Below are 12,855 nucleotides of genomic sequence, written 5' to 3'. Positions count from 1 at the left end.
TATGCCAATAAAATGGACAACCTGGAAGAAATGGACAAATTCTTAGAAATGCACAACCTTCTGAGACTGAACCAGGAAGAAATAGAAAATATGAACAGACCAATCACAAGCACTGAAATTGAAACTGTGATTAAAAATCTTCCAGTGAACAAAAGCCCAGGACCAGATGGCTTCACAGCGAATTCTATCAAACATTTAGAGAAGAGCTAACACCTATCCTTCTCAAACTCTTCCAAAAGATAGCAGAGGGAGGAACACTCCCAAACTCATTCTACGAAGCCACCATCACCCTGATACCAAAACCAGACAAAGATGTCACAAAGAAAGGAAATTACAGGCCAATATCACTGATGAACACAGATGCAAAAATCCTCAACAAAATACTGGCAAACGGAATCCAACAGCACATTAAAAGGATCATACACACTGATCAAGTAGGGTTTATCCCAGGAATGCAAGGATTCTTCAGTATATGCAAATCAATCAATGTGATACACCATATTAACAAATTGAAGGAGAAAAACCATATGATCATCTCAATAGATGCAGAGAAAGCTTTCAACAAAATTCAAAACCCATTTATGATAAAAATCCTCCAGAAAGTAGGCAAAGAGGGAGCTTATCTCAACATAATAAAGACCATATATGACAAAACCACAGCCAACGTCGTTCTCAATGGTGAAAAACTGAAACTATTTCCTCTAAGATCAGGAACAAGAAAAGGTTGTCCACTGTCTCCACTATTATTCAACATAGTTTTGGACGTTTTAGCCACCGCAATCAGAGAAGAAAAAGAAATACAAGGAATCCAAATCAGAAAAGAAGTAAAGCTGTCACTGTTTGCAGATGACATGATACTGTACATAGAGAATCCTAAATATGCTACCAGAAAGCTTGGAAGAATCAACATTGTGAAAATGACTCCACTACCCAAAGCAATCTACAGATTCAGTGCAATACCTATCAAACTACACTGGCATTTTTCACAGAACTAAAACAAAAAAATCTCACAATTTGTATGGAAACACAAAAGACCACAAATAGCCAAAGCAACCTTGAGAAAGAAAAATGGAGCTAGAGGAATCAGGCTCCTTGACTTCAGACTATACTACAAAGCTACAGTAATCAAGACAGTATGCTACTGGCACTAAAGCAGAAATATAGATCAATGGAACAGGATAGAAAGCCCAGAGATAAACCCACGCACATATGGTCACCTTATCTTTGTTAAATGAGTCAAGAATATACAGTGGAGAAAAGACAGCCTCTTCGATAAGTGGTGCTGGGAAAACTGGACAGCTACATGTAAAAGAATGAAATTAGAACACTCCCTAACACCATACACAAAAATAAACTCAAAATGGATTAAAGACCTAAATGTAAAGCCAGACACTATTAAACTCTCAGAGGAAAACATAGGCAGAACAATCCATGACATAAATCACAGCAAGATCCTTTTTGACCCACCTCCTACAGAAATGGAAATAAAAACAAAAATAAACAAATGGGACCTAATGAACCTTAAAAGCTTTTGCATGGCAAAGGAAACCATAAATACGATGAAAGACAGCCCTCAGAATGGGAGAAAATATTTGCAAATGAAGCAACTGACAAAGGATAATCTCCAAAATATACAAGCAGCTCATGCAGCTCAATATCAAAAAAACAAATCCAAAAATGGGCAGAAGACCTAAACAGACATTTCTCCAAGGAAGACATACAGATGGCCAAGAAGCACATGAAAGGATGCTCAACATCACTAATTATTAGAGAAATGCAAATCAAAACTACAATGAGATATCACCTCACACCAGTCAGAATGGCCATCATCAAAAAATCTACAAACGGTAAATGCTGGAGAGGGTGTGGAGAAAAGGGAACCCTCTTGCACTGTTGGTGGGAATGTCAATTGGTACAGCCACTATGGAGAACAGTATGGAGGTTCCTTAAAAAACTAAAAATAGAACTACCATATGACACAGCAATCCCACTACTAGGCATATACCCTGAGAAAACCATAATTCAAAAAGAGTCATGTACCACAATGTTCATTGCAGCTCTATTTACAATAGCCAGGACATGGAAGCAACCTAAGTAACCATAGACAGATGATTAGATAAAGAAGATGTGGCACATATATACAATGCAATATTACTCAGCCATAAAAAGAAAGGAAATTGAGTTATTTTTAGTGAGGTGGATGGACCTAGAGTCTGTCATACAGAGTGAAGTAAGTCAGAAAGAGAAAAACAAATACCGTATGCTAACACATATATATGGAAACTAAAAATAAAAATAAAAATAAAATGGTCATGAAGAACCTAGGGGCAAGACAGGAATAAAGATGTAGACCTACTAGAGAATGGACTTGAGGATATGGGGAGGGGGAAGGGTAAGCTGGGACAAAGTGAGAGAGTGGCATGGACATATATACACTACCAAATGTAAAATAGATAGCTAGTGGGAAGCAGCCACATAGCACAGGGAGATCAGCTCGGTGCTTTGTGACCACCGAGAGGGGTGGAATAGGGAGGGTGGGAGGGAGGGAGACACAAGGGAGAAGAGATATGGGGATATATGTATATGTATAACGGATTCACTTTGTTATGCAGCAGAAACTAACACACCATTGTAAAGCAATTATACTCCAATAAAGATGTTAAAAAAATAAGAAAAAAAATCCTTAAAATGGCTTAGATCACAAAAGTAATCTTCCACATATTCTTTTATTAACTCTAGTTTTGCCTTTCAAATTTAGGACTTTAATCCATCCATAGTTCACCTTTGCATGTAGTACTAGGTAGAGATGTACTTTTTTGGCCATCTAGTGGGCCAGTTTTCCCAATACCATCTACCTAGCATGTCATCTCCATTAGAACACAATAAAGGTGCCACTTTAATCTTGTATTAAATTGCCATATATTTAGGGGTGTGTCTCCGAGCTCTCTATTGTATTCCATTGGTCAATTTGACTGTTCTTATATTAATACCACACTAGTTTTATTGTTGTTTAACCTCAGCTTTATGCTATGTCTAAATGAACTGCTAAGGTAAACCTGCCTGTTACCCTTCCTTCTTTTTCAAGGTTTACATGGCTAAGTATAGAAGTGGATTCCTTCATATGAATTTTGTAAAATTTTTCAAGTAAATTGAATTCCTTTAAAAAATCCAGATAGAATTTGATTGAGAAGGCACTGGGTCTCTAATATGGAGACAATGTTTTTGTAATATGTTTGATTTTTATTCAAATCATCTTCTATATGCTCTACCAGGGCTTTTAAATTCTTCCCATAAAGGTACTATATATTCCTGGTTAAACCAGATATTTTACAGATTTAGTTGATATTATTAATGTTATTTTTATATCTGATTATACTTTCTAATGTACTGCTGGTTTAGAATAAAAACTACTGTGTTTATAGGATAATCTTGATTCGAGCAATATCAATAATATCTCATTATTCTGAGATTCTCTCTGTTGATTCTGCTTGTTTTTCCAGGCATATGATCCTATCGTCTATAAATAATGATAGTTTTATCTCTTTCCTTACAATTCTTGAACCTCTATTTCTTTTTCTTTCCTTACAGCTTTGGCCAGGGCTATTGGTCCTACAGAAAATGGTGGCTGTGAGAATTAATATCCTTGTCTTATTCCTGATCTTAATGTTTCTCCATTGAGCTATGATGATTTTTGATTTAGTTTTTTTAACAGTGTTCTGACTTTTTATTTTTTATAAAAGCTTTATTAAAATATAATTCACATACTAAAAAATTCACTCTTTTGAACATATAATTCAGTGGTAATTTTTTACATATAATCTTTATTAAGTTAAGGAAAATTCTTTCTACTTCTAAATTTCTGAGAGCTTGTGCAACTTTGTGAATTTTTTGTATTATCTGAGATTGTCATATGATTTTTCTCCTTTAGGCATTAATGAAATGCACTACATTGATTTTTCTGATGTTAAACTCTACTTGCATTCATGGACTAAACCCTATGTATTATTATCATGATGTATTATTTTTTTAATATACTTGGTTTTAGTTAGCTCATATTTTGTTTTGGAGTACTGCATCTCTCATCATTCATGAACCAGGCCTATAATATTTTGCTTATATTTCTTTTGTCTGGTTCTGGAGTCAATATTTTACTAGCTTGAAAAATGAACTAGGAAACTATTGCTCTTTTTCTATTTTCTAGAACAACTCTTTCTTAAAAGTTTGGTAGAAGTCATTTGGAAAACCATCTGAGCCTTTCAGGCAGGGGAGGGAATGTCAACTATCATTTTAATTTCTTTAGTATCTCAAGTTCTGTTCTCTGTTTCTTCTGTCCTGTTTCATCTGATCCTCTGATTCACAGACACACCTCATTCCCCACTGCCCCATTCACATGTCACACTCAAGTCTATCTCTGGAGATACTGACTATACTTTAAGGCAGAACGTAAATTCCCTATTTTTATGAGTCAATTCCCAACCCACCATGACACTGTTATTCCTTCCTCATTGCCCCCTGATAGCTCTGTGTGTATATCTTACACATTTATATCACCCTTATCAGGATTATCTCTATGTGTTGTGTCCATTTTTATCCAGCAATGAATAATCTAACATCACAGGTATAACATAATCTTTATCTTGCATGAAGCCCTGTTTTCTCTAAAACTGAAAGTAAATTTTGTAAAACTAGAGAGCATACTAATAATAGTGTCTATTTTTTGCCCTTTCCCTTTGAATACAAACATAAAAGCCTTTGTATATACTTTGTACAAACATTGCTCTTCCTCATCCAAACAGCACCCCTAGCCCCATCTGCCCCATGAATCCTGATTGAGCCTGTGGGCTGTCTCTCATACCTGGATCTTGACCTCACTCCCTAAATGCCTTCTCAGTAAATGTGTATTAGGAGGCAATAGGAATGCTGCCAGACCAGAGCTGTGGAGAAGTCCACCACCTTCAAGGTAAGGCACGGAGCTCCACATCTAAGCTGAGTTGGTGAGACTTCTAGGAGGGTTCTGCTACCCATTGTAAGCTGCCTTTTCTAGGGATCACACTATTCAGTGTGATCAGAGATGGTATGATGCTTCAAAGAGAAACAGTTGGCGGATGTACAAATAATGGTTCTATTCACCTTTCATTCACTTTCCTAAGAAACTTCTCTGTACCATAACCACTGTTGGGATTACAGAGATGAAAGACTGTCATTGCCTCCACACCCCATTTAAGGTGCTCACAGTCTGGTAAGAAAATTAATTAAACACACTCACTGAAATTTACAAATAATAAGAGCTGTGACAGAAGCAATTTCCAGGGACTGGGGGAGGACCCTGGGGGCTAATCTCTGGTGAAGCCCACCTGGGGTCACAACCACAACACAGTAATCAGCAGTCAGTCCTTGAACTGCCTTAAAGAAGTGGGACCTTGTCTGTGCAATCCTAACCCCACCACATATTAGCTGCGGGACTTCGGGAAAGCTACCTGGTTCTTCCGAGCCTTAGTTTTTTCATTTGTAAAATGGGGTCAGTGGCACCGGCCTCACGTGGTTGTCGACATGAGGAGCTAATGCTGTGATGTGTGTAGCGCCTGGCCCGCAGCTGGGGCCGGGCTCCTGGGAGCTGCTGTTTCCCTTGTGGCTGGTGCCATGGCTCTCTGCTTCTGATTGCAGGTGGTAACACCAGATGGGCGTGGGAAGAACCGAGCTAAGTGGGGCCTGCTGAAGAATATCCAGACTGCCCTCCAGAAACGCTTCTGAGTGCCCCCGCAGAGCAGGCAGCAACCTCAGAGACAAACCACAAAATAGACTTATATAGACACACACACACATATGTATATGTATTTTTCTTCACCACATTCTTCAATGAGGTTGTAGACGATGCTTCCGGGACGTCTGAGCCATTTCAGCAGAAGTCTACTAAGAGCCAATAAAAGGAAATGCCTGATGTCATGGCTTGCTGTTTGCTCATTAAATAGAGACTAAGATACAAAAGTCAGCGAGTGGCTACGTTTCCATGTGCTCAGACCTAATCCTAGGCTCAGAATTCTGTGGTGTTTTGTATGAGGCAGCGTTGGTTTAAAAAAATTAAAAAGGCACTCTCTTTGAGGTCAGGCTCCCTGGGTATGCATGTTGACCCTGGTCTAACTAGCTCTCGGTGTTTGGGCAAGTCACTGATTGATGGGGAGCTCATTCCCTCGCTATGCAGTCTATTTTAATATGAAAAGGCCAACATTGTTAGAATGTGCTTCCTAGTTATTGAGCCTGAACTTGCCTTCCCATAACTTTAACCCCATGGCCTGAGGTCTGCCCCAGAGCCATAAGAATGAAAGTACTCTCTCTTCTCCTCACTCCTTCTGATCCCCAGGCAAAGGAAGAGCAGTCGAATGCCTGGTGGGAGGCACCCCCCTATGGTTCTTTGAAGCAAGGCAGGAAAGGATGGCAGAGTCGTGTGTCAGCTCCAACCTCACTGAACTTGGCCAGGCCCTTCAGACAATGTGAAGTACCCAAGCTTGACAAGGACCCATCTGCCTGGAACGATCCACTCCTGAACCCCACCCCACTGCTGCCTAGAAAATACCACCAGTCTTTCAAGACCCAGCTCAACCACTTCTGTGAAGCCTTGGCTGATTCTCCAGGTGGTCTAAGTGGGGATGATACCTCCTTCCTCTCCTAGGTTCTCACTACACCCCTAGCCCTCCTCCCCCACCCCATCCCCCACAGAGACATCCCCTCCAGCCCGTGATGCTCAGGGGCTCTCACTGGTCCCCAGTCTTTAGGACAGAGGTGGCATCTCATTCATTCTGTCCCAGTGGCTGGCTCAGTGAAACTCACATTGCACACTAACAGCAGGGACAGAGAAACTACTGCTGGAAGGCAGGCACACAGAGTCACCCTCCTGTGAACCCACCCCCGACACGTCAGTTTGCACCATGAGCGTCTACACACAGAAGTGGGAGTGGGCATGGAAAGGGACCGGTGGTCAGTGGTCTCCACCTCCTCTAATCCCATCCTTTTCATGAGCTGTCCCGTGGCAGGTGTGGCCAGCTCATCTGGCTTCACCCGGGGAACCATGGCTTTGCAACCCATTATTTTGCCCAGAGGCTCAGCATCAGAGCCAGAAAAGCCCCTTTCCCTGTGAAAGATCCCTAGTGATGATCTTCTAATAATGTGAGATGAAGCCAAGCAGATTCCTGCCCCGCCCCGCAACAGCATTACAAGAAGGAATACCCAAGGGAGCGTCGTTATGATCCTATTACTATAAATGATGGCTTGAATCCACCATCAGATTTGGTATTACCATATAATCATTTCTGTAAAAGCCTTCAAAATCATCATTAGCACGGGAAGCAAATTAAATGACATGCTAGCAGGGATTTTACTACTGATAAACTAAAATGAAATTAAACTAAAAAAAAAAAGAATGATACGAATTTTGCACTACAATGATCATACCTACTCACAGAGCCAAGTAGGATGGCCAGAATCAGATAAGCACCAGCACCCTGATCTTGCCTCTCTAGAGAACGTGTAAACTTGCATTCAGCAACCAAGAAGTTAGTGGGATTCTCTGAGAGGCCCATTTAAGCGGTAGCTGAGCTGTTCTTCCAAACACAAGATGAAACTTCTTAATGATGCAGAAACCCTTGCACATCATTTGTTCCCTGAGGTTATGATTCACATAGAGTGCACCCTCCCAGGACCCTTCCTGTGGCATAAAAAGGGAGGCAAGAATCTGGTGTAATGTCAGCACTTTACTAACCAGTTGCGTGGCCTTGAGCGAGTCCCTCTCTCACCCTGGATGTCAGTTTCTTTATCTATATGATGATGTGGTTTGATTAGGTATTTTAGAGCTGATCTTTAATTAAATAAGAATAATGTTTCTTTCCCTGCTTCTTAGGATTGTTGTCAAATTCAAATGAGTAATATACACGAAAGCATGTTACAAAGTGGAAAATACTGTTAAAGAGGAAAGTTTTTTAATTGAAGTATAATTAATGTACAATATTATACGAGTTACAGGCATACAATATAGTGATTTGTAATTCTGCATGTGCACAGTAGTACATATATGTTTGTGTGTGTGTATATATATATATATTTATGTGCCAAATATAATAAAGAGATTCATCTATATATGCCACTGTGTCCAGCCATAATCTCTCTGTATATCTATGTATTTCAGCATCCCTATCAGTCTTTTTTTAGAGAACAGTGTATGGCTATAGGAACAGATAATTAGTGGCAGTGGCTACTTGAAAAGAGCTTATATTATATTAGTACAGTTGATAGCTAAGAAAATGGTAGTTTTCTGGCACCTCTCCTCTTCTTACTTTTTTTCTTTTTCTTTTTCTTTTTCTTTTTATATTCACTCTAGATTCATTCATTCATTTAACACACCTGTAACGAGACTTGGGTGCAAGGAACACAGTGGGAAGTTTAACAGGCATGGTCCCTGCCCCACATATTTTATAGTCTGATGAGGAAGACAGATAAAGATATAAGTATATAGATGACTAGAAATGATGAAAAGTGCTAGGGAGGAAAGGAGCATGGAGCTGGGAGGTATCGATTCTAAAGAGGGTGCAATGGCCTGAATGTTGTGTCCTCCAAAATTCATGTGTTGAAACCCTAACCCCAATGTGATGGTGTTTCCTAATTACCTTGGGAGGTAATTAGGTCATGAGAGTGGGGCCCTCAAGAATGCGATTAGTGCCTTTATAAGATGAAGCCAGAGATCTAGCTCACTCTCTTTCCACCACAACGAGAAGATAGCCATCCGCACCCCAGAAGAGGGTCCTCGCCAGATCCTGATTACGCTGGCACCCTATCTTGGACTTCCAGCCCCTAAAACTGTGAGAAATAAATTTCTATTGTTATAAGACACCCAGTCTATGATACTTTGTTATAGCCACCCAAATGGACTAAGACAGAGGCTGTCAGTGAAGGGCTCACAAGAGGTGAATGTAAACCTGTCTCCTCAAGAATGGAGAGGAACCAGTCATGTGACAAGCAGAGGAGAAGAGCATTCTTGATAGAGCTGCAGCAGGTGCCAAGGTCCTGTGGCAGGAAAAAAAACAGGAACACAGCCCCGGAGCCTGGATTGCAAGAAAAGAGGAGGAAAGAAGGACGGGTAAATGGCCTTGGCAGAACTTGTGGGCCATCATAGAGGTCATGCGTCTCAGGAAGCTGTAAGCCAGGCAATGTCACAACCCTATTTATATTTCAGTAGTGTTACTTTCGGTTCTGTATGGGCAGTGAGTTGCAGGGAGCCAAGAGAAAAGGCAGGAGGACTGTTAGCACAAGTGTGGTTACTTGGGCTGGGGGGAAGATTTGAGGTGGAATCAAGAGCCCTTTCGGACCAGTGGGGTGTGTATGAGTGAGCAGGAGAGAGTAATCAAGGATGGTGTTGAAGATTCTGGATTAAGCACTGGGTGGGTGATGGATCCAAATAGGAAAGAATGGACAAGTTTCAGTTTTGGAAACATTAGAGTTCTGCCTTGGATGAATGGAGATATTTGAGGGACCAGTGAGCAGAATCAAATAGCAGCAGCTGGTTATTGTATCAGCCTGATTCAATCTGGAAAACAAAAACCACACCAGTCCTTTTAACAGAGAGAACTGAATATGGGAATTGGCTCAATAGATGTTGGAGGACTCAGGACAGAAAAGGGACACTGGGATAACACAGAGGTGGCAACTATCACCCCTAGGAGCCCCTGTCACCCCTAGGACTGGGGAAATGAAGGGAAGAGGCTGGGGTTATCAGAACCAGAGGCTCAGAGGAGGAGCCCTGCTGAGCTGGGGCCCAGATCTCTGAGCGAGGGTCACTGACAGACTGGTGCTGGTGTCTCTGGGGGAGTTCCAGGAGGTCAGTTCTAGGCATGTGGGGAAAAGAGCTGGAAACTGACAGTAACAGCTAAACTGCCACAGCCTGGGAAGGACCATCACTGGGAAGGACAGTGATGCCACCCAGAAGAGGGTGCAAGACAGAAAGGAGCTCTTTCCTTCACCCCCTTCAAGGCATCCAGTCTTCATCTGGTGTCCCCTAGTAGCAGAACCACATGGAGCCAGCTGGCAAAAAAAAAAAAAAAAAATGCTATCTGCAGAGCCCCAGCCTCAGCATCAGAGACCGAGTCCAGAAAGGCGGAGGAGGGATTGGGAGACACCGGCTTGATAATTGGCACAGTTTTGTAAGACTAGGACCCAAAGGATAGGCCTGAGCTAGGGAAAAAAAAAAAAAAAAAATGCTATCTGCAGAGCCCCAGCCTCAGCATCAGAGACCGAGTCCAGAAAGGCGGAGGAGGGACTGGGAGACACCGGCTTGATAATTGGCACAGTTTTGTAAGACTAGGACCCAAAGGATAGGCCTGAGCTAGGGACACAAACTCGAGTCACCAGTGAATGTGACTCTGTGATTTGCTAGAATGCTCATGACATCAACTGTCCCCAGCTCAGCTAGGCTCTTCAGGAGAGACCAGAGAGACATAAATCTAGTTCTCATCTTCAGGTTGCTTCCTAACCACAAGGCCAACTGGAAAGCAACTGGGCATATTGCTTGGCCTCTGGAGTTACCCCCACCCCAAGTGAGCATTGGAATCAACTATAGAGCTTTCTAAAAATACAGATGCCCAGGGCCCAGCCCAGAGCCACTGATCAGTTATATAGCACAAGGGCCTGGGCATTGGTGTTTTCTAAAAGGCTCTGGGTGACTGGGAGGAGCAGCGCTCTCCCAGACCAGCAAACATCTGGGACCCACTAGATGGTGGCCTGAGTTGTTGGAAGATGGTTCCTGGCTGCAGTAGGACCAGAGTTAGCCTTTGATGAATGGGCAGGAATTGGACAAGGCACAGGCCAGAGGGAAGGGAACCACAAGACGGTTTGCAAAAGGGCAGGGAGACAGGCATGAACGGGGAGCTCGGCACCACCGGTCCTCAGAACATGCTCATTGATTTGAGTTGTTAAACTTTGAGTTTACCCTGTGCTATATAGCTCTCTTTTCACTTTGAGAGATAATGAAAAACAGGGCATGTGGGGAAATGTTGATATCATTGAACTTATCGATATCATTTCAACAGTTGCTCTGCTCCAAGATAAATAAAGGGGTATATACAGGGAACAGAGAGATAATATGAGCCCCAAAATGGCAGGAGCACTGCTACCCACAAGTACCCCTGTTTCTGCCCACTGCCCTGTCTTCCTGGTACAAACTCTCAGCAGCACCCAGACCCACACACTCAGCTGTGTCACACGCACACACACACATACACTAATATACACACAGTCACACGCATGCACACACATATGGGCACACACATGCACGCACACACGCACACAAGTGCTCCACATTCACCGCATCTGAACCATGTCATCCATTCCAAGGTGAGTGAAATTTTATACACACACACACACACACACACACACAATGTACTATATATGTGCATATGTAATCGAATATTAACGGAATGGAATATTATTCAGCCATAAAAAAAGAACGAAATAATTCCATTTGCATCATCATGGGTGGACCCAGAGATTATCATACTGTACTAAGTGAAGTAAGTCAGACAGACAAAGACAAATTTCATGATATCACTTATATGTGAAATCTTTAAAAATAATATAAATGGAGAGGCAGGGGATGTGAAGATAGAGGTTGGAGTGATACAACGGTTGCCTGGAAGGGGGCCACAGAACGCATGATGCGAGCATCCCCTAGAAGCTGGAAAAGCAGGGCATCATGCACGTGATCCCCATTTGACAGTCCCACACTACCTTCCATTTGGACCAAGCAGTTTACGAGTCACCTGGTGGCAAAATATGTAAGAAAAGCCTCAATAAGAATCAGTGAGAGATTAGGAACCAAGATGGCGGAGTAGAAGGACATGCTCTCACTCCCTCTTGTGAGAACACCAGAATCACAACTAGCTGCTGGACAATCATCAACAGGAAGACACTGGAACTCGCCAAAAAAATACCTCACATCCAAAGACAAAGGAGAAGCCACAGTGAGACGGTACAAGGGGCGAAATCACAGTAAAATCAAATCCTATAACTGCTGCGTGGGTGACTCACAGACTGGAGAACACTTATACCACAGAAGTCCACCCACTGGAGTGAAGGTTCTCAGCCCCACATCAGGCTTCCCAACCTGGGGGTCTGGCAACGGGAGGAGGATTTCCTAGAGAATCAGACTTCGAAGCCTAGTGGGATTTGACAGCAGGACTTTGACAGGACTGGGGGAAACAGAGACTCCACTCTTGGAGGGCACACACAAAGTAGTGTGCTCATTGGGACCCAGAGGAAGGAGCAGTGACCCCAGGGGAGACTGAACCAGACCTACCTGCTAGTGTTGGAGGGTCTCCTGCAGAGGCAGGGGGTGGCGGTGGCTCACCGCGGGGACAAGGACACTGGCAACAGAAGTTCTGGAAGTACTTCTTGGCATGAGCCCTCCCAGAGTCTGTCATTAACCCCACCAAAGAGCTCAGGTAGGGTCCAGTGTTGGGTTGCCTCAGGCCAAACACTCAACAGGGAGGGAACCCAGACCCACCCATCAGCAGACAAGCAGATTAAAGTTTTACTGAGCTCTGCCACCAGAGCAACAGTCAGCTCTACCCACCACCAGTCCCTCCCATCAGGAAACTTACACAAGCCTCTTAGATAGCCTCATCCACCAGGGGGGAACCAGCAGAAGGAACAAGAACTACAATCCTGCAGCCTGTGGAACAAAAACCACATTCATAGAAAGATAGACAAGATGAAAAAGCAGAGGGCTATGTACCAGATGAAGGAACAAGATAAAACCCCAGAAAAAACAACTAAATGAAGTGGAGATAGGCAACCTTCCAGAAAAAGAATTCAGAA

The 12,855-nt window shown here is 42.6% G+C and overlaps 1 protein-coding gene across 1 annotated transcript in view; it reads left to right on the top strand.

Moving 5' to 3' along the window:
* TRIM42 (tripartite motif containing 42) overlaps window positions 1-5,751 on the top strand; it is a 30,170-nt gene extending 24,419 nt beyond the window's left edge. The window contains exon 5 of the mRNA XM_024131906.1: window positions 5,665-5,751. Coding sequence (XP_023987674.1) covers window positions 5,665-5,751 — 87 coding nt within the window. The remainder of the gene's footprint in view (window positions 1-5,664) is intronic.
* The last annotated feature ends 7,104 nt before the right edge of the window (window positions 5,752-12,855 follow it).

Source organism: Physeter macrocephalus, chromosome 1 (assembly GCF_002837175.3).
Source record: "Physeter macrocephalus isolate SW-GA chromosome 1, ASM283717v5, whole genome shotgun sequence".
In the NCBI taxonomy this organism is placed as follows: Eukaryota; Metazoa; Chordata; class Mammalia; order Artiodactyla; family Physeteridae; genus Physeter; species Physeter macrocephalus.
Note: the sequence above shows the minus strand (reverse complement) of the source record. Positions and strands in the feature narration are given on the sequence as shown.